A 21730-nucleotide genomic window follows, 5' to 3' on the forward strand; every position below is an offset into this window, starting at 1 on the left:
GCAGTGTGTACTAGCAGATTACAGACAGTGTTGCTGGGATAGGAGCAGTGTGTACTAGCAGATTACAGACAGTGTTGCTGGGATAGGAGCAGTGTTTGCTAGCAGATTACCGACAGTGTTGCTGGGATAGGAGCAGTGTGTACTAGCAGATTACAGACAGTGTTGCTGGGATAGGAGCAGTGTGTGCTAGCAGATTACAGACAGTATTGCTGGGATAGGAGCAGTGTGTGCTAGCAGATTACTTTCAGAACTTGAGGACATAATTATGCAGTAATACTGGCTTGCATGGATTCGGCTCAGAAATGACTTATATTGGTGCTGGCGAGAGGGCTCGTGGTTAGGAGCATTAGCTGCTCCTCCACAGGACCCAGGTTTGGGTCCTAGCCCCCACATGATGGCTAAAAATCATGTGTAACTTCAGCTCCAGAATCAGACATCCTCGTCTGGCATCCATGGACACTGAATGCATGTGGTCCATAGACACACATGCAGACAAAACAACCACAGATGCTGAAAAAAGAAAAGAAAAAGAAACAGCGTGTTTTCACATGTCTTTCTTAACTCTGTAGCTTGGGGAAATTTGCCTAAATAAGTTTCTAAGATTTATTCTAATAATAAAGTTTTAAAATGTTGGGGGGTAATTACAAAAAACAACACTAAATCAAAATTAGACCGATGGCTGTCTTTATTCCTATAGCCCATCCTCAGGAGCGTGAGGCAGCTGCACGTGTAGAGCCTTATCATAGAAGAACAGAAAACCACCGAGAAAGGCAAACCGCACACTGCAAACGAGCAGCTCAGACAAGGCAGCTCCGGTCTAAAGCCTAAAGCACACCTGTATCTTCTAATATAGAGGAAACACATGCTCATCCCTTGACAGATAGCTATGAAAAACTATTTTGTGACAAACTAATATCGATTGGCTTACCTGTAAAAACACTTGTGGAAAATCATTGAGGACAGACTCTAGCAACTCAAGGCCAAATGTCCGAGTCATTTCCGTCATACCCACTAGCCAGTAAGGGGCGTCAGCGTTAACCAACTGACAGAGGTCCTGCGAAATTAAACAAAAAAGTGTCATGTAATATGATAACGTACGCTTTCCACGACTCAGTTTATAAAACAAACGAAACAAACCTCTTTTTCTTAAAAATTAAGCATTAGCGATTCTAATTTTGACAAATTGTACATGCAGTAGATTAGTAAACCCCTATAGAAGTACGTAACTACAGACAACAAACAGCTATAGACAAGTATTTATGTTATTTTAATAAGGAATAAACACTTAATCTTACTATACCTCAAAGGATTTAGTCTGCCAACTGATGTGAGAAGCAGGCATTTGTGTATCAGATTACATTAAGTAAACAGCCAATCTATCCCTTAACCTTTTCCCATTGAAGGAACGCTCGTCATCACTAATATACCCATTTCTCTAGTTCTGAGTTGAGTTTCGCTTCCTTAAGGTGTGGCCCAACATTTTATCATGCTAGTTAGGTATACAGTAATCTTTTTTCAGCCTTTTAGAATTACTTTAATATAAAAGACTACTTTTAATTTTATGCAATTTTTTGGATTAAAATCACATTAGACATAAATTCTACAATAAAACACTTGCACAGGCTGTATGTTACAGTGAGGATTCCTCTGTCAGCTGAAGTACCTGGAAGAGCATGTATGCGTCCTTAGCACAGGGTCTCAGCGAGCTGACAGACCTTCTGTTACTGTTTCCTTGGATCGGCACTGGAGGTTCTATATCTGCAAAACAGGCCAGAAACTCAAGTTCAAATGCCCTTCTACAAACCACATACTATGTTTAAATCATCATAATATTTTACATAACCTTGGTTCCTGTTTGAAGAACCATGTCTTCAAACAAGATATTTTTATAAAAATTACAGTAACAATTGCTCATTTTCTTACATATACTTTAACAAGCTTATTATTTTTATTACACACTTGATTTTCCCAGTTTCTTATTTTTCAGCTTTTATCACATGATCTCTGAATCTGTATTAAATATCAAGCATAAAGTTTACACATAGTCATTTCTTCTGCCTTTTATCACGTTCAAAAAGATTAACTGTTTGGTCTGCCATGGTTGCTGTCAGTCATGGGAGCATCAGCTAAGAATCAGCTAGAGCGGTTTTTCCCTGCTCAGCACCTGTCTTTTTAACATTAGTAGGGAAGATCCCATTCTCTGGGCCGGTGACATGGTTGGTGAGCAAAGGTGCCTGATACCAAGCCTGAGGGTCTGAGTTCGATGCCCAGGATGGACATGGTAGACGATAAGGACTAATTCTCACCATTTATCCTCTGACCTCCACCTGTGTGCCTGTGTGCCTGCATGTGAATGTGTGCACACGTGTACATGCTCATACACACATACATACGAGTGTAATAATTTTTTAAAGGACACAGTCTTTATAAATTATAGCAGCTTGTTTTAAAATCAGTGTTGATTTAATAAATAATTGAAAACTGTTCTTGATAATTTTTTCTGTATTATTAAACTAGGAAACAGCAAATGGTATACTAGCCTTTAGAGAAATTTGGATAAAAATACTACTCCAGGAATTACATCAAGGTTATGAATATAAGACATTTGCACTAGGAAACTGTCCTGTTCTTAATGCGACTCTGAGTATCTCCCTGACACTTACAGCTACTGAGACTGTCTTTGTGCTTGTCCTCAAAGGGAACTGCAGAGAAACCATGTTCCAACACCAGTGGGAACATTCTAGAAAACCAACAGTGAAGACCAGCCAATCTAAACACAAAAACTTTAATCATCCGTCAGCTCAGGAAAGACAAGGTCATTCTTGGAGGATGCACAACGGCCATATTTCCCAATATCCCATACACACACCAGCTTCAAAGACCCACTGTGTAAAGGGAAAAGCAGCTAAGCAGGCCCAGGGCTACAGATGCTCCACAGGTGAAGGTGCCTGTGGCCAAGCAAGCTGACCTGCACTCCATCCCTGGGATAGAACTCAGGGGGGGCACGCACGTGGACCTCCACGTTTGTGCTGTGCTATGCCTGCCTGCACACACCTGAACACACAATAAATAATAAAATTACACACACACACACAATTTTTCTTGCTTGACAAAAAAAGCCAGGTTGTTCATGACTGCAGCACGTTAAGATCTTTGCCACAGCAGGTGGAAAAATCATTTGTAATCCAAAAAAGGTCACTCCTGTGAATTCTCTAAAAGAATGTTTCTGACTTAAGAATAATTTTAAATCTCAAAGAAATACCTCACTATAATCAGAGTATTTAATAAGATGTGAAACATTAACATACACCAGTAACTTCGGATAGGTGTAGGGTGTATGTAGGCAAAGATTCACTCGAGGAGCTATGCGTGGGAACTGAACTCTCTGTGGCGACCACTGAAAGCACAGGTGGAGATACTCAAGGCAGCTCTACAACCCAGCCCTCCACAGGACCTAGCAGGAGCTGCTCACTGCATTAGAGCACAGCCTCACAGTATAGGCCAACTATTAAAATGTAAACTAACAGATAAAAGAACCCCACAAATACTCATAGGATATGTTTGCATAAAATATATGCAATATAATATTTCATTAAATTGTGAAATCATCATCCTCAGTGGGGGTGGGCTACACACACGTTAAAACTTACGATGGAAAATGAGACGTCTACCCAGAGTGATAAGATCGTGAACCATTTGTTTGTCTGTTTGCTTGGGTGTCTGAAACAGGGTGTCTCTGTATGTCGCTCTGACTTTCCTGGGACCTGTAAGGCCCACCGGCCTCCACCTCCCAGGGCTGGGACTAAAGGCAGGTGCCACCATGGCCAGCTGAATAATTTATTTTAAGTTCTCCTCAAGTGTGGTGGTTTGAATAAGAATGGCCCCTATCCACTAATGTGCTTGAATACTTGGCCATAGCATGTGGCAGTATTAGGAGGTGTGGCCCTTTTGGAGGAAGTGTGTCACTCTGGGGGCAGACTCTGAGGCCTCCATGCTTAACCTACGCCAGTGTGTCAGTCTCCTGCTGCCTGCATATCCTCTTGGTTCCTCCAGGACCATGTCTGTTTACACGCTGCCATGCTTACTGCCATAAGATAATGGACTAAACCTGAACTATAAGCCAGCCCAGTTCAATGTTGTCCTTTATAGGAGTTGCTGTGGCTAAGGTGTTTGAGCAATAAAACTGAAACTAAGAATTAAGTAACATGTATATGTGTATGTATGTGTTACATACGTGCACACACACTCACACTCACACACACACTCACAAATACACACACACACACACACATACAGACACACACATACACACACACACACACACAGACACACACACACAGACACACACACTCACATACACACTCACACACATACACACACTCACACACACTATAACTGTCATGGTTCCTGATTGTTAACTTGACAAGTTTTGGAATCACCTTCAAGGACAGGAGCTCCTGGCCATGCCTGTGAGGGAGCTGCTAGATTAAAGTGACCTGGGAAAGCTGCCATAATGCACCTGTTCTGTAAGCAAGGATCCTGAACACAGCCCCTCCCTCCCTCCCTCCTTCCCTCCTTCCCTCCCTTCCTCCCCCCTCCCCTCTCCTTCCTGACCACGGTATGGTTTGCTGCCACTTTCCATCCCTGCCATACACCTTCACCATTGGATCCCCTCAAAGGATAAACGGTCCCTCCTCGGGCTGCTTCTGTCAGAAAATTCACCAAATTAACAAAAAAGAAAAGGAACTTAACCCATATATAAACACACCTGTATCTACCACACTCACAGACATATCTGTACACATGAATGTGTGCATTTACATGTGTGTGTATGAGTTTTCAGGTATTTTTGAGAGCATTCTTTAAGACTGTTCTCTTGCTGGTCTTAAACTAATGATCCTGATCCTGTTGAGGCTGGGTTTACAGTGTGTGTAACAGTTAAACTGTTCTAGCTTTGGGTGTCACTAGTTTCCGGGGTAAATGTAAAAGTGAGTAAGAATTAGACCTTGCACATGGGAACCATTCACAACAAAAGGAGACAGCTGTCAGCCTTTACCTCTGTGCCGGTCATCTTCAGCCACCATCCTCTCGAAGACGACAGTCACGACCTGTCGGACTGTAGCAGCAGCTGTGTTATTTGTAATATTGTCCTTTGTGAAGTGTAGTCGAAAACAAAGAACTATGGCCTAGAAAAAAAATTCCTTAGCATGAAGTAAAACTGAAGAGCAGAATCTATGAGATGACACTAAAGTCAAATAATTTGTTTTACTCAAACATGAAAAGTTCCACCTTTTTATAAAACTACAAAAATCCTCAGATTTCAAAATAGTTCAATCTCAGTAAATTACATAGCTATGTAAGTAAGACAGCTACAACAGCTCAGAATCCTTTTTGCAAATGTACGTCATTTACTGTATATGAGTGTGTCGTGTTTTATTTTTCCAGAGTGACTTGCTTTAGAAATAGCAAGTGTTCATGTTTGTTATATCACTAAATACTTAGAGAAGTTCTATATAAATTGCTAAAACTAAAAATATAAATAAAATAAATAAAAGTGTACTATTATTACAAGAGTGCCACACTTTTCTCTTTAAAAAGCAACTTTATTATTAAGAAAACTTGTATATGCTGAGTTGTACTTCTTTAAGGCATATAATCCCATGAGTTCTGCCTGCTCCATATGGATGTGGCCATGGAGCACGCTGCATGATGGAGCACACTGCAGTGATGGCACACTTCTGTTACTCTAGTGCACTTTCTTGAATACCTCTGCACCCACTTCCTCTCCTGAACCATGGAAACTGTCACTTTTTTTTTCACAACTCAGCATTTTCTACAATTTTATATGAAAGATTCATCCATTATGGTTTGTGTCTGGCTTCTTCCATTTAGAACTGATGCATGGAACTCGTGTGCTGTCCTGTGTATCCATCAGCACAAGACCCCTTTCTCCTGCTGAGGGATTATACGGTGAGCTTGTCACCATTTCTGGGGATGGACGTCTGGACAGTTTGGAATCTGGTGCTCCTCTGAGTAAGGCTGCTATGAACACTCAAATACAAGTCTCTGTGAAGACAGGCATTTTCCTCTGCATTAGATAAACACCTAGGCATGGCATGACTAGGTCAGAGGGTAATGCAGGCTGACTTTTAAAGAAACTCCATCTTTCTAAAGGACATCTACAGTGCTGTAGCTCAGAGCAATCCCACCCGCAGCACTATGTGATGGTGGCATCTGTCAAAGTCTGCTGCTCTAACGTGCAGGGACACACAACACTGGGATTTTAGCTCTCCTTTCACTAGCCTCTCCCTACACATCTGCTGCCACTGAGTGCCACAATCCATAAGTGTCTTTAGAGTCCTTTGTCAATTCTTCATGTGGTAGTTTTGTCCTGGGGAATAATACTTTAAACAGCTCTTTACAAGCACAGTGTGTCCTTTGTCAGAGAGCTGCAACTGTTTTCCTCTACCCTGTGACTTATTTTATGGTTCATGGACCATAAAATCTGAGCTCTGTATCTGCAATTGTTTTCTTCTGCCCTGTGACTTATCTTATGGTTCATGGACCACAAAATTCAAGCTCTGAGAAATGGTTACATACACCAGTATCATAAAGATCTTCTAAAAGTTTAATCGTTTGAAATAGTTGTCACTCTCGGAAGAAATAAAAAATTCTGTGCCTTATCAACTCATCAACGTTTTTAAAAGAATTATTTTTCATTTTATATTAAGTGCTTTGCCTTCATGAAAGAACACTACCTACATGCCTGGTGCCTGAGCAGGCCAGAAGGGTGCTGGATACCAAACCCAGGTCCTTTGCAAAAGCAACTAGTATGCTTTCTGCTTGTTTTGTCAAGACAGGGTTTCTCTGTGTAATCCTGACTATCCTAGAATTCACTCTGTAGAACAGGCAGGCCTTGAACTCAAGATCTACCTGCCTCTGCCTCCCAAGTGCTGGGATTAAATGCATGACCTTCTCCTGCTAGTGCTTTTAACCACTGGGCCATCTCTTCAATGCTCTTACATTCAGTTTTTAAGTGACACACCCTTTAACAGAAAAATTACGCTATATCTCAACTTCAAAAAAGTATATTATGTTGTTACACAGAAACCTTTATGTTGATCAAGTTTGTATTATACCTTTCTACTTCAATTTTATTAGCCAATACTTCATTTTCAACTAGGTAGCATACTAAAATAAATGCTATAATTACTCCTTTCTGTATGTGTGTGTGTGTAGGAGTGCACATGTGAGTGTCTGAGTTCAGGTGCCCACAGTGTGCACAGGTGTGTGAAGGCCAGTCCATCCACCTTGCTTTTGAGACTGGGTCTCTCATTGGAACTTGCCTCCTAGTCTAGACTGGCTTACAGTGGTTCTCAGTGTGATGGTCAGGGTTTTTTAACTTAACACAAGCTAGAGTAGCCTAGGAAGAGGAAACCTCCATTGAGGAAATGCCTCATTAGAATGGCCTCTGGGCATGTCTGTGGGGCAGCTTCTTGATGAATGGCTGATCTGAAGGGTCTACTCCACTGTGTGTGGGCTGTATAAGAAAGCAAGCTGAGCAAGCCAGTGGACAGCACTCCTCCATGGTCTGTTTCAGTTCCTGCCTCAAGTGTCCTTGATGATTGTCTTAGTCAGGGTTTCTATTCCTGCACAAACATCGTGACCAAGAAGCAAGTTGGGGAGGAAAGGGTTTATTCAGCTTACACTTCCACATTGCTGTTCATCATCAAAGGAAGTCAGGGCTGGAACACAAGCAGGTCAGAAAGCAGGAGCTAATGCAGAGGCCATGGAGTGATGTTCTTTACTAGCTTGCTTCCCCTGGCTTGCTCAGCCTGCTCTCTTATAGAACCAAGACTACCAGCCCAGAGCTGGTCCCACCCACAAGAGGCCTTTCCCCCAGATCACTAATTGAGAAATTGCCTTACAGTTGGATCTCATGGAGGCATTTCCTCAACTGAAGCTCCTTTCTCTGTGATAACTCCAGCTGTGTCAAGTTGACACAAAACTTGCCAGTACAATGATGTTCTATAACCTGAGCTCAAGCAACTCTTTTCTTCCCCACGTTACTTGTAGACATGGAGTTGACCAAAAGGAACCTAATCAGGGCACCGAGGGGTCGCCTGTCTGTTTCCACACTGAGCATAAGCCAGCACACACTTGGTCCCACCCTTCTCACGTGGGTACTAGAGATGCGCCTCAGGTCCCCATGCTTGTATGGCAAACGCTTTGCTGACTGAACCATCTCCCAAGCCCCAGTTCTTCTTCTTTAGTATGTCAATGGTATCATTTTATACATTTTAAATATAGTTATTACAAGAATAACTGAATAGCAAGAAACCAGATGGAACTGCACACAAGCACTCCACTTAGTAGACAGGGCCTGGAAGAATGAAAGCTGTTATGCTCTAGAACACCAAGGTAACATCTAGGAAGGATGAATACCCAGAACCACCTAAGATAGTGTGCATATTGAGTCTGTAGACATCTCTCTTTTATCAACTATCCTTCCTTAAAAGCACAAACATTATGAAACAAAGTTGGCCATGGTGGCACTTAATCCCAGCACTCAGGAGGCAGAGGCAAGCACATCTCTGTGAGTTTGAGGCTAGCCTCGTCTACATATCAAGTTCCAGGCCATCCAAGGCCACATAGTGAGACTTTATCTCAACAAACAAAGAAGTTCAAAACACTCGTAGAGGATAAACTATGAGCTGAGGACTGTATTATGTTGCTTTCTGTTCTACAAAAACATTTCATGATTTTATATTCCAAAGAGGATGGGAGAAGGGAAGAAAGTAAAAACTAGCTAGGAAACCTCATGTGGTATTAAGTGCTCAAAGAAGGGTTTTGGCCACTTACGAGACAGGCCCGAGCTTTTTGGTTTCCTAACATAATGCATACAGGCAGCTTCAAAGCAGGAGAATTGAGGAGCAAACATGGAGAAATCCCAAAGCCGACACAATGAAGGCACCGTCCGCCCTTCCTCTCACATCCCTTCTCAACGCTGCTCTACAGCCGCTCTTCTCCCACTCAGCATTCCTCACTAAACTCATTGCAGCCACAGGCTGGTTAACGGATGTCCTCTCATCTGGAGGGACTAACTCACAAGGCCGACCACCACAGTAACTGTGGAGAAGTGAGTGAGTTGTGCTTCACTCCAATGGCTCTAGGCGTCTATCTTTTAATCAGCTTATCCAAACACTACCTCAAAACATTTATAAACACCAATTAAATGGGTTTCTTACCTTGGAAAGTGCCTCGTCATGAACTACCGTGTTGGTTGTTAAAAGAACAAGAACTGTTTGAAGCAGCTTAAGTTCTTCAAGGCTGTTTTCCATTAGCTGCCAAAGCATGTTAATTATGTTTCCAGCAGCAGTCTGTGAATCAGAGGACGGCACACAAAATCAACTCAGATCTGAGAGATGATGGAGATTCACAATAATACTATTTATTTTCCACCATCAAGTGAGATACAAACAAAATACTTACATTAATGAGTAACTATCAATTCAGATAATCTACACTTTAAAATATGAATTATATTCTGTACCTATTCTATGACACTGAAAACTTGATTCTAAAATCAGTGCCTGTACTATGAACTCTGCCTTAGATTACAAGTAGCTCACTGGAGTGCAGCTCATCTTTAATGTTAGCTTCATTTTTAAGTTATTCTTCTTTCATAAAACTGCCTTCCAGGAGAAATCAGGCATGCTTTAATCTTCCCATGAACGCTACTGACGTGACTCTTTAACAAGCAATTCAGATAAAATCTTCAACCTACCTCAGACACCACTTCATGGGACATGAGTCTCTGGATGGCGGCCAAACACAACTGTGTGATCTTTGGTTCCTTGGTCCCACACCCCATTAGGAAAGGCTGCACGACCTCTGAGCTGTTCTCTTTCAATGCTTTATTCAGAAAACACAGCAGATGACTTACTGATCTATTCATGGTGAGGAACGTTTGTCTACGTACTTAGAACCTATGACAATTCTTTTTATATAAAGTAAATATCCAAACAGAAACAAGTCATAAGAATTCAGGAGATTCAGATGTACAGTCTTTACCTCGACTACAGGAGTACCAGGCTTTCTCTAACATGGGATTCTGGGTCATCCCATCTGCTACTTACTCTTTGAGAACATGAACTCTTACAAGTTCAGAAATTAACATTTCTTCATGTTATACAAGAGTAGAATAAACAAGAATTCACATTACAGAGCAGAAAGTGGTTCAAATTGTATGTACATCATGCCTTCCATAGTTCATAGGTGCCCTACATTATTTTTATATGCTGTGAATGTTTATAACACTAATTTCTTCAGGAAGTAAACACAATTCTTAGACAACAATAGCATTCTTCCTGTTATTATGGAAAGGGCATTTTAAATTAAGTACTAAATATACAAACTTTTATTCCTAATCTTAACTTAATTCTACCGACTCTAGAAATTTTAAAGTAGTGATAATAATTAAATTCAATTGAACACTTCATTTATAACATAAAATTTAAAAATTGCTTAAAGGCAAAAAAGATAAAAAAAAGGTTTGTCGTTTTCAGAGAAACGAAATAAATAGCATGGAATTTTAAGTAAAGGGAACATTAAAGTTAGGAGTTTCATAGCTGTTTTCAAGGAAATAAAACTCATTAATTAACTACATGTATATCTGAGTCAGAAAATAATTTTTCAGAAGAACTTGAAAGAAAATCATTCATAATCATGACTGAAAGTAAAAAGACCACCTCAGCCATTGTTTCCTTCTTACTGTGCTTACAGTACCAGATATGAATTTCCTCTATGGATCAGGCCCCAATTCCAACCAGAGAAGAGCTGATTTTACCCATAACACTCACACCACTCTTGCCCAGACAGGTGGGTGTCTCATGCCTGGCAGCCTGGCCTTGTGGACTGTAGGAGTCACAGGGAGGGGTGTGAAACACAAGTGCCATTTAGGGAAGGGCACGCACGTCACTCTGACCATCTGTGACCTTCCGTATTATCTTATCTACAAATCTCATCATTTCATTTTTCTTTACAGATGGACAAAATTCCACTGTGTATTATGTACCATAATTTTATTATACATCTTGGGCTCTACCGGTGGATGCTACGCTAACTTCTAAATATTTGTGTTTATAACCACAGACAAATGCTACTCACTCCCAGACTCCCTATGCAGAAGACGGGGTCAACAATGTAAGAGTAATATAGGGAGAAGATCTGAAATATGAAATGCCATTTCTGGGCGTGGCACAGCCAGTGCAAATGAGACCACACAGCATCTGTGGCACCTATGATGTAAGAGCCCACAGAAAACTGGACCTGTCAAAAGTCAAGCACAGATTAGGGAGGGTGTGCACATGTCCCTACCCTTCCCTGTTGAAGTATTGACTACTAATGCACTCTGGGCAAGAGCCAGCAATTATTGTCCATTGGGCACCAAGTTCGAAGTCCACGTTCACACAGATAATCTTAAACATACACAAACATACACTCACACACACATGCATGTGCAAGAAATGCAAGACATGACTGTTTCAAAGGGAAGCAAAGGGAGGTGGAGAGGTAACCACAACATACTTTACACAAGTGTGGCATAAAAGTGTAAAGTGAGTGTTTTTTAAATTTTGGTACTGAATATTTAAGTCTACTTTCTGCCTTCCAAAGTACACACTATGGAATGATAAACTAAGACCACAACTTTCGACAATATTCTGAAGTTACTAATTCAGCACAGGTTAGAGAAGGGAATCACACTGGAAGAGAGTAACAGCGCCCTAAGGGTTTCTCTCCTATTCCCTGACTTTCTAGGGCATGGAGGTTTTAACTCAAACATGGAGAAAATAATTTCACAACAATATTGCAAATATATTGAAGTAAGCTATTAAAATATGATTTTGGAACTGATATAATTCTGTATATTATGGAATCATAATGGAATAAAATTAGAAATTAATAAGAGAAATCACAAGAAAGCCACAGATGTTTAGAGATCAAACAGCACATTCTTAAATGGCCAGTGGGTAATTAAAATAATCAGGAACAACATTTTCCTGTGATCAAATAAATGATAATACAGGTTATTTCAGATGCAGAAAACAAAAAGAAAAGAAAAAAAAAAACAAAACAACCATGACTACAACAACAAAGCCAGCAGTTTCAACTGGAAGTTTATAGTTATGAACGCTTACATTTTAACATCATAAAGATTTGAGATAACTGAACAATGAACTTCAGTGTCCTAGATAAACAACTGAAACCCAAAAAAGCAGATAGGAAGAAATAATAAAGTTCAGAGGAGAATTTAATATAGAACCAACAAAGCAAAGAAAAACAGAAAAAAAAAACACTAATAAAACCAGAAAAAAATGGAATATAAATACCAATGAAATCCAGAATATTATTCGAGAATACTTTGAAAATACATCTTCCAATAAACTAGAAAATAGTCAAGAATAATATTTGAATATTTGAGAAAATGTTAAGAACATATACCATAATCCAGTACAGGTCATGCAAGACACAAAGGTATTCAGCGTCTATAACCAACAAGCTGAACAGAGCACAGAGACAGGCGATGTCCCAGTAGGTACAGAAAGTCTGTGCTGTGCCACGGTGAGCATCCCTCCCTTCATGGTCCTAAGTGACGAGCAGGAGCACAATCAATACAATTCTCAAAATATTAGCTAGAACAATAAACCATGAGAAAGAAAGAAAAGGGATAAAACAGAAAAGAAAGAAGTCAAAGATCCCTATTCGCACATGGGAGGATTTTATTCTTAAAACTCGACCCTAAATATTCTACCATAAAACTCTCAGATGTGGTAGAGAACATGCGTTGTTCTCTTCCTGCTCTTGTGAGCAGTGCTAGACGTCAGGACCGGACCCCTGAATCTCCTCCACCCCTAGCTGCCAACAGCTCTGCGTTTCTTCCAATTACACGTAATCATGACATATCAGTTTGACAAGTGACACATGAACCTATTTTGACAAGATGGTCTTCACACAATCATGTTTCTGAGGAGACAATGGGGGCCAGAGAGTGCCTGTAGTCCTTTTTCAGACTTTATGATCAGACAACACTCCAAGTGTATACCCAAATAGCATTAGGCTGGTTCTGTGATATAATTCGCAGCCTACATTAAGGAAGGGCTCAGTGTTGCCATGTAATATAAACTCTGGCAACAAAAGAAACAACAAAATGTTGGTTCTAGTTCTAGAAAGCTTGTCATGTTAGAAGGAAACTTTCCGGCAAGGAAGACACCACGAGGGAGCAGGCGAGTGAATGGGATGGAATGGGATGGAATGGGATGGAGGCCGCAGCGCAGGAAGCAGACAGCACAGCTGGAGCACAGCTGCCGTCTTTCTTTCTCCTGTGATTCTGAGGAGCTCTTTACTTCCAAGGACTATGTTGCATGTATCCTTTAGGTGTTAAACACCTACACAACTCAAGAGATGGCTCAGCAGTTAAGACGCCATTTCAGCTCCCAGTACCCAAACAGAGGCTCAGAACTGCCTGGAACTCTAGTTCCTACCCTACTAGTTGCCTACTCCTGGGGCTTCCTGTGCATCAGGCACATACATGGTACATATACTGAGATACAGGAAAAATATTCATACACATAAAATTAAAAAATACATTTTTAAGATATCACAAATACATATACTGATATACTATACTAAAACAAACAGGTAAATTGCTTTTTATGTCATAAAAAAATTCTGAAGTATATTTGCTCATTGCTATAGAGACCTCTTAGCATTAAGGCTATGTAGACAGAAAAAGACAAGGAGAACTATGAGAAGCTATCCCAGTCACAGGTAATGATTATGTTTTTGCATGTGTACTGACACGAGTTGAAAGCAGCCATGGTAAATGTGATCACTAGGGTTTGGACTAAGAGTTAGATATTGAACTTTCAAAGATATTACAACTTGATAAGATTTCTTGATAAGCAGAATATAACTTTTATGTTACACATGCCTTCTGGAACTTTAGTAGCTTGTAATCTAGGATAATAAATCAGCTGTAACACAGAGCAGTCAGGAGTCAGACTAAGGCGTTTGGTTTTGTAATGAAAGTCTTTACATTGTCATCTCTCACTCGGTGTGACATAAAAGGGGGAGGTAAAGGTGTGTGCATCTGCTCAGGCTGGCATTACCTGGCATAGCCTTTCCACTCATGTCAGCATTCATGACAGCAGAGAGAACAAAGAGAAGCAGCCATTAAAAGAGGATGCTGAGAAAGGGGCTCCCCTGGGAGCTAAGAGACCACAGCTGACTAGAAACAGGGCTGAACATCACTAAAGTCGGCTTGAGGGTCTGAATCAAAGGTTCTAACTTTCACCACAACTCTGCATGGTTTCTGAACATACAGAGACATGTAAGAATGCGGTATCCTGGCTCACTGGAGTGTCCTCAATTATTTGGGAACTTTGATATTTGTTATAGGACCAAATTAATATCCCATAATCTCGAGGCTTATTTAAAAAAATTCTCAGGGAATTAAAATAGTAAAATCTTTCTCAGTTTTAATTGTATTCTGAACTAACTAGGTAATTTAGAAACTGCATCCTGGCCAGTTTAAAGCTATGCAAGTAAGAGCCTTTGATTTTAAAAATGACAAGATTATCAGTTAAGTCTCTATTTTAAAAATGACAAGATTATCAGTTAAGTCTCTATACGTAGGTATCAACTGTTATAAATACATCATTAAAAATGCTAGGACAAGGCTGGAGAGATGGCTTAGCTGTTAAGAGCACTGGCCACTCTTCTAGAGGTCCTGAGTTCAATTCCCAGTAACCACATGGTGGCTCACAGCCATCTATAAGGGGATCTGATGGCCTCTTCTGGCATGCAGATGTATGTGCAACAGAGCACTCATACATTAAATAAATAAAATAAAAACAGTAAATAAATAAACATGCTAGGACAAGTTTAAATGCTGATCTATCTCCTTAAGTAAATGGTCCTAGAAAATATGTAGCTTAAAGTATAAAGATTTGTGATGTGAAAATATGGCTACCTATATTACAGTGAAATCAATAATGCAGCTATATATTAAAATGTCTTATTCTTTAAAATATTTATGTATTTATTAATTAATTAATTTATAATTTTATGTGCAGAGGGGTGTGCCTGTGCCACAGCACACATGTGGAAGTCAGAAAATAACCTGCAACCGTCTGTTCTTTCCTCTCATCATGTGGGTGTCAAAAATGGAAGGGAAGGCCTCAGGCTTGGGGCATGCACCTTCACCCCCTCAGCCATCTCAAAAACTCTAAAATCTCTTATTCTTCTGCAAGCTTAGATATTTCACTCTGCACACAGTACTAGAATACATAGTGATTCTTTGAAGATCTTCTATCAACTATAAGAACAATGAAAATTATTACTGAATAATTGATGATTATTAATAATAATTAATAATTTGTTATACTACCAGCAAAGGTAAATATTTTACAACGGTACTCTGATTCAACTGTAATAAGTCTCCATGTTCAAAAATCCAGGCCATAAATTACCTTTAAACATGCGCTCCCTCACAGAGGATAAACAGCCAGCCCACCCAACATGCACCTCCCAGAACCTCCTTGTCCACTGTTTCCATCCCAAACACACACCTTTGCTTTTACCCTTCACACACACACACAGAGCATGGTGTATTTGAGAAACAGTTAAGTAACAAGGAAGAAGCTATGTGAGAAAGATATGACTTAGGAAAACTAACCTATTGGCCAATTTCCAGTGAAGTGGAGAAGTCTAAGGGAGATCCACCCTTGTTTAAGTCTTTATGTCATGTTGTAATGGGATGACATTTCTAAATTAGAAACTCCCAATTGTTTAAATTATGTTTTATGTACAGACTGTAATACTTAAGCTGTGTGGGCAAGCCTGCCTTTCTCCAGCACTGCTGGGCTGCGAGGCTGGTGGAGCTGCAATAGAGCGGGTCTGAGGACATAAGCTGTGGCTGAGCAGAAAGCACTTGGAGGGGGCCTAGCATGGAGCCCTGAAACACCGAGGCGGCATACTGCAAACACCCTGATTCAGTCTGACCCTGCTGCTTACTCGGGTACCTTAATCTGCTGAGCCAAGAAGACACTATATGGTTCTCTAGACTCCCAGCTCCCAGCTCACCCATGCCCATTGCTGTGCAAAGATGGAAGGGACCAAAAAAAAAAACCAAAAGAGCAGACAGAGGAGAAGAGCTGGTCAGAGAGAAGCCCCTGGCAATCCCTCCCTCCCAAAAACCCAGTCCAACAAAGGTTTGCAAACACAAAGCAAACAAACCCCTTTGTTTTCTTGTCTTCCCATCTTGTGATCATGGCCCTGGGTCCAGAACTCAAACTGTATGTCAGTATACGTCAGTGTATGTCAACGTACATCAGTGTATGTCAGTGTACGTACATACACACCCAATATCTCTTCATGAACTGTCCATATGACACTAATGGTGTGCTAAGAACAGCATGTCAGTCAACACAGTGAACACTCTCCACGGATAGAGGGTGTCAGCTGAGCTCTGGTGGAGGAGGAGAAAGCAAAGGTGAATAAGAAAACCCTTGATTCAAAAGAACTGGTATCTTTAAGGTCTCTCATTTCAAGGAATTTTACAGCTTTCACCTCTGGGAATTACAATCAGTTCACAATTAGGGGCACTCGCATGTTCTGTATCATGCGTATGAATACCATACTCGGGTGCAGGAAGTAGATGCTCAAAAAACTGATGGTTTTAAGAGTCTATTTAACTATTAGTAAAATCTTCACTACTAATTGAATTCAATGCAAAAAAAATTACCTGCCAAAATTTCCGTGTTTCTTGCAGCTATTGTTTTAACTTTTATTATTCCTGATTCAGCAGCCTGTAGGAACAAAAATAATTAGAAAATAAAACTTACTATAAACAGGAATTCTGTGTGAGAAATAAACACAAAGTGCCACTACTATGTTTGTTTTGCAAATACTAGAGGCCCAGTAGTGGCACACACAACACACAACGCATAACACACAACACCTAAGAGAACCCCCGTCATCGGGGTTACTCACATGCAAACTGCACTTTGCCTGACGCCTTCCTGTGCTCTAAGGCCTACCTCAGTGGAATGCCTGAACACTGTACAGACTGTGTATTCAGAACCAGAACAAACAAAAACCCAATCAGAAGAACTCAATTCTTCTCCTCTTTGTACACATCTCCCCCCCTCGCCCCCCACACACTGTAAAGCCTCAAAATCAAGTGAATTTACTGTCATGAACTAACGGGTCAATTCTGTTTTTTCCTTTCTCTCTCTCTCTCCCTCTCCCTCTCCCTCCCCCCCCCTCTATATATATATATATATATTTATATTTATATATTTTTTTAATCAAACAAGTTTAATTCGTTTCCTTTTCACAGCACATTTACATTTCTGTTGGGATACATCATCACATCCACTCGGTTACTTTTGAAGCATTTTATGGCAATACATTACAATAAAACAAAATTGGAATTATTATAGGTGGTACAGAGAACCCACCACCCCCTGATGGACTGGGGACCGACAGAGCTTATAGACTGGTTGCAACTACAAGGAGTGGATGCCAATACAATAGAAAAGGTAAATTTCTAAATCAAAGTATTCCTATGATATTGTTGAAAAGCTGCTTATCCATACATTGAATCTTTCAGATTGTTGAAGGGGATTATACACATTCTGATCTTCTCAATGATATCACTAAGGAAACCTACGGTGCCTCAGACTGTGGTAAGAGCCTCCAACATCCTTTCTATATTTTAAAGATTTATTTTATTTTATTTTATTTATATGTAGGTGTTTGTGGGGAGTCATAGAGGTCAGAGAGAGCACTCAGCCACCTGGAACTGGAGTTATAAGTGCATGTGAGCCACTGAATGTGGGTACTACAGTGTAATGTCAAGTCATGACTGCATAAGAACACACATACACACATGCACACGAAAAGAAAAGAAGGGGGAGTCACATTTATCTCTATATTTAAGGAATCACCAGACTATTTGCTGCCTAAGACATTAGACCTACTTCATGATTCCCCATTGTTTACAACATGTGTTTCTAGAAAATTTTACTAAACATGTTTATTTTTAAAATACATGTATCAAAGTCCCCCAACCCCAACTGTAGCATTACTTCATGCCATAGTAATGCTAGTATAGCCTACATAGTCTAGTGAAGTGGAAACTTGAGGGTGCTTTGGAAAGTCGGTTGGATGGTGTTTGCTGGGGCAAACAAGTGAAGGAACATTTCCTTAAAGTGGACACAGATGTGAAAGGCTCAGGCAGACTCCGGAAGGACACTGTGCTGAGGCAGACACAGGAGAGAGGCTGTTCTGCTAAAGCAAGCACATGAAAGGACACGTGACGAAGGATTCTTTACTAACAACGTGCATGGACTGGTCCCCCTTGCAGTGTGTGGTTGGGCTACATTTGTCAGGAAGCCATAGAGAGAAACACACCAAAAAAACTTCTGGTGTGCTGGAGTTCTTCTACGTACTGGGATTGATTGTATACACATACAGAGTCAAGAACCATGCTGAAGGAAGACCCGTGGGGACACGTGATGTGTGGAGGGTATAAATAGGACTCCATGGAGTGACAGAGACAGGGCTTGGCTTGCTGGTACAGCTAGCTGAGCAATGCTGTGGTCTCACATTTTTGCTGATGTTCACTTCCCTAAGAAAGGCACAGCCAAGAACTTCTCCCTCCTGGTCCCTACTGCTGACTTTAGTTGAGGCTAAGGCTTGGCTGTCTGCTAGGTAGTGTCACCACTGTTGCTAACCCGACTCTACCAAACTGGACCGCTGGTATATCTGTGAGGTGTTTGCAAGTGAACTGAGTTGCTGCTGTCTGCTACCCTGTGAACTGAACTGCCGATTCCAGATAACATAGATGGGAGTTGCTCCAAAGAACCTTTCAAACAGGTCCACTTCCCCCATATCCTTTCTTTCCCATTTCCTCTGGTGGGTGGTAGGCTAGAAGGGAGGTTAAAGCATTTAAGAACCATCATTAAAAATAAAGTTTGAAAGCCGGGCGTGGTGGCACACGCCTTTAATCCCAGCACTCAGGAAGCAGAGGCAGGCGGATTTCTGAATTCGAGGCCATCCTGGTCTACAAAGTGAGTTCCAGCACAGCCAGGGCTACACAGAGAAACCCTGTCTCGAAAAACCAAAACAAAAGTTTGAAAAGCTTCAAGTTAGAATCTAGAGGCACCAGTAGAAGATGGGGTCTTTAGAAACAAGTATCTATGTACAAAGGCTTAGAGGTGTGGGGAGAGTGTCTCCTGCTAGGCATGGTGGCTAACCCTATTCTCACTACGCTGGAAGAATGAAGCAGGGTGGATGCCCTTGCTGAGCCAGTTTAGGCTGTAAGTGAAACACTAGCCCAAAACAAAACAACAAAAACTAAGACTGGAGAAACAGCTCAGCTCAGCAGTTAAGAGCACTGGTTACTCTATCAAAGGACCTGGGTTCAACAAAACCCGTAACTCCAGTTTCAGGGGATATAACAACCTCTTCCGGCCTCCATGGAAATACATACACACGGTGCACAGACAGACATGCAGGCAAACACCCACACATATAAAAGTAAAAAGATCTGTTATAATTTTAATAAAAGTGTAATGTATTTCCTATGATCACTGACTGTATAAACCAACTGTAAACATAGCCAATTTTTCTCCTGTGTTCAGTAAGAGTCAGGGAAAAGTTGCCAGTTCTGAGACCTGAACAGATGATGCGGGCATGTTTCTGAGGGCACTGAGAGTTGGGGAGACAAAGGAAGTCTTCCATGCCTTGCTGCATTTAACACTCTTCACGCTTGAGATCAGAGTCTCTTCTAGTCACTGTACTTCTCTGATCCTTTCCCAGAACCACCCACTTGGCCTCATTCTGACTCCAAAAACTCTTCCTGACCAATCCCATAATTTTATGATTTTAATGATTTTCAAAATGCTTAAGAATCCTAAATCATATCTCTGTTCTTGACCCATATCCTACAGAGCAGGAGTTAATAAACTTGGGTGTTTATGCTTAAGTTCAGGGCACAAAATAAACAAACAACAAATAACTAAGCCGCCACCTTCCTCTACTCTGAACCGCCACCTCCTCAGCCGGTGAACTGGGCTTCACCTTGCTCAAATCCTCACTTATTTCTAAACAGTAGCATTCATTATCCACGTGGCCAACAACCATGACTGCGAGCTTCATCATCCTACAAACACGGACCACAATCATTAACCCATCTTGGAGTTTTTCCTCTTACTTACCCACCTCAGTTCAAACTTATTTTCCCTACCTATCATGTTCTCCATTATTCAATGCCTTAACTGTCATCCACCCTTATTAGCATATCTCAGAATTATGGGCTGGGGGTGTAGGTGGGTGGTAGTGTACTGCCTAGCATACATGTTCTTGGGTTCAGTACATAACACGGCAAATAAATGAATGGGCAAACAGACAAATGAAGTATTTCTCAAAATTAAGCAGTGTAGGGAAATCTTCTACAAGGAAAAATTTACTAGAGCTGCTCTGACAAACTAAGTCTATACAGACACAGCAAAGAACTCCGTCTTTGGGTTGGAGATGTAACTGAGTCACAGAGCACTTCCTATTCTGCAGAAAGCACTGAAGTAGGGAAGCAAGCAAACAAAACAAACAACAAGAAACAGCCAGAGAAGAAACTCTAGACTTCTTAAAATTACAACATTTACACAGTCACAAATGCAAACCCTAAATCTCACAGCACTGCCAACAACATGGGGACTGTGGTGCATCACAGTGGGATGTGGGCACTGTTTTAGCATCACCAGCTATTCACATCTAATTCACACATGACTAAAGGCTCTTCACCTTCAGTACTGTCCAGACCTTTCAACAGGGATGCTTCACCCATTCATCATAAGCCCTTACCTTATTAGTGCTTATCACGACGCCTTCTTTTAAATAAGTAGCCACATAATAAAGGTTTTTAAATAAAAAGTCAACGTGGTACAAAAATACAAACTCACTCAAAAGAAAGGTGCTTCACGAAAAGAAAAAAAAAAATCCCAAGAACTCTGATCCACAGATTCACAAATCTACTAGATCTATTGTCTACTTCTCTGTCATTCTCGTGTTGGTTCTGTCTTCAATCTTGGCAACAAAAATAACTGCACTTATTCAACACCCCAGCATTCCTATGGCACTAACTAGACAGAAAGCTGAGTCTTTCAGTAGCTTTTGACCTGGAAGCCTTTTTATTTTTTTATTTTTAACTAGGCATATGGTTCATGTTGTGAGGTTAACTGTGTATGAGTGCCGTGCCTGCATGTGTGTGTGTGCACCATGCACATGCTCAATACCTACAGAAGTGAGGTTAACTGTGTATGAGTGCCGTGCCTGCATGTGTGTATGTGTGTGCACCATGCACATGCTCAATACCTACAGAAGTGAGGTTAACTGTGTATGAGTGCCGTGCCTGCATGTGTGCATGTGTGTGCACCATGCACATGCTCAATACCCACAGCAGTCAGAAGATGGTGCTGGATACTCTGGAACTGGACTTAAGGCTGGGTGGGAACTGCCATGTGGGTGCTGGAAACCAAACCTGAGTTCTCTATAGGAGCAATAAGTATTCTTAACCAATGAGCCACCTCTCCAGCCACAAGGTGGAGAGCAGAACTAGATTAAGCCAACAAAGCACTCAGTAGGTAGAATTAAATTAGTTCAC

General features: G+C 40.9%; 1 protein-coding gene across 7 annotated transcripts in view; it reads right to left on the minus strand.

The window, feature by feature from the left end:
• Mon2 (MON2 homolog, regulator of endosome-to-Golgi trafficking) overlaps positions 1 to 21730 on the minus strand; it is an 80431-nt gene that overhangs the window by 52566 nt on the left and 6135 nt on the right. For all 7 annotated transcript variants that reach the window (XM_029482362.1, XM_021173736.1, XM_029482364.1 and 4 more), the window contains exons 2-7: positions 16808 to 16871; positions 9788 to 9915; positions 9249 to 9380; positions 5057 to 5186; positions 1664 to 1758; positions 929 to 1054 (exon numbers count right to left, since the gene is read on the minus strand). In XM_029482362.1, the coding sequence (XP_029338222.1) occupies positions 929 to 1054; positions 1664 to 1758; positions 5057 to 5186; positions 9249 to 9380; positions 9788 to 9915; positions 16808 to 16871 (675 nt within the window). The remainder of the gene's footprint in view (positions 1 to 928; positions 1055 to 1663; positions 1759 to 5056; positions 5187 to 9248; positions 9381 to 9787; positions 9916 to 16807; positions 16872 to 21730) is intronic.

Source organism: Mus caroli, chromosome 10, assembly GCF_900094665.2.
Source record: "Mus caroli chromosome 10, CAROLI_EIJ_v1.1, whole genome shotgun sequence".
Classification (NCBI taxonomy): Eukaryota; Metazoa; Chordata; class Mammalia; order Rodentia; family Muridae; genus Mus; species Mus caroli.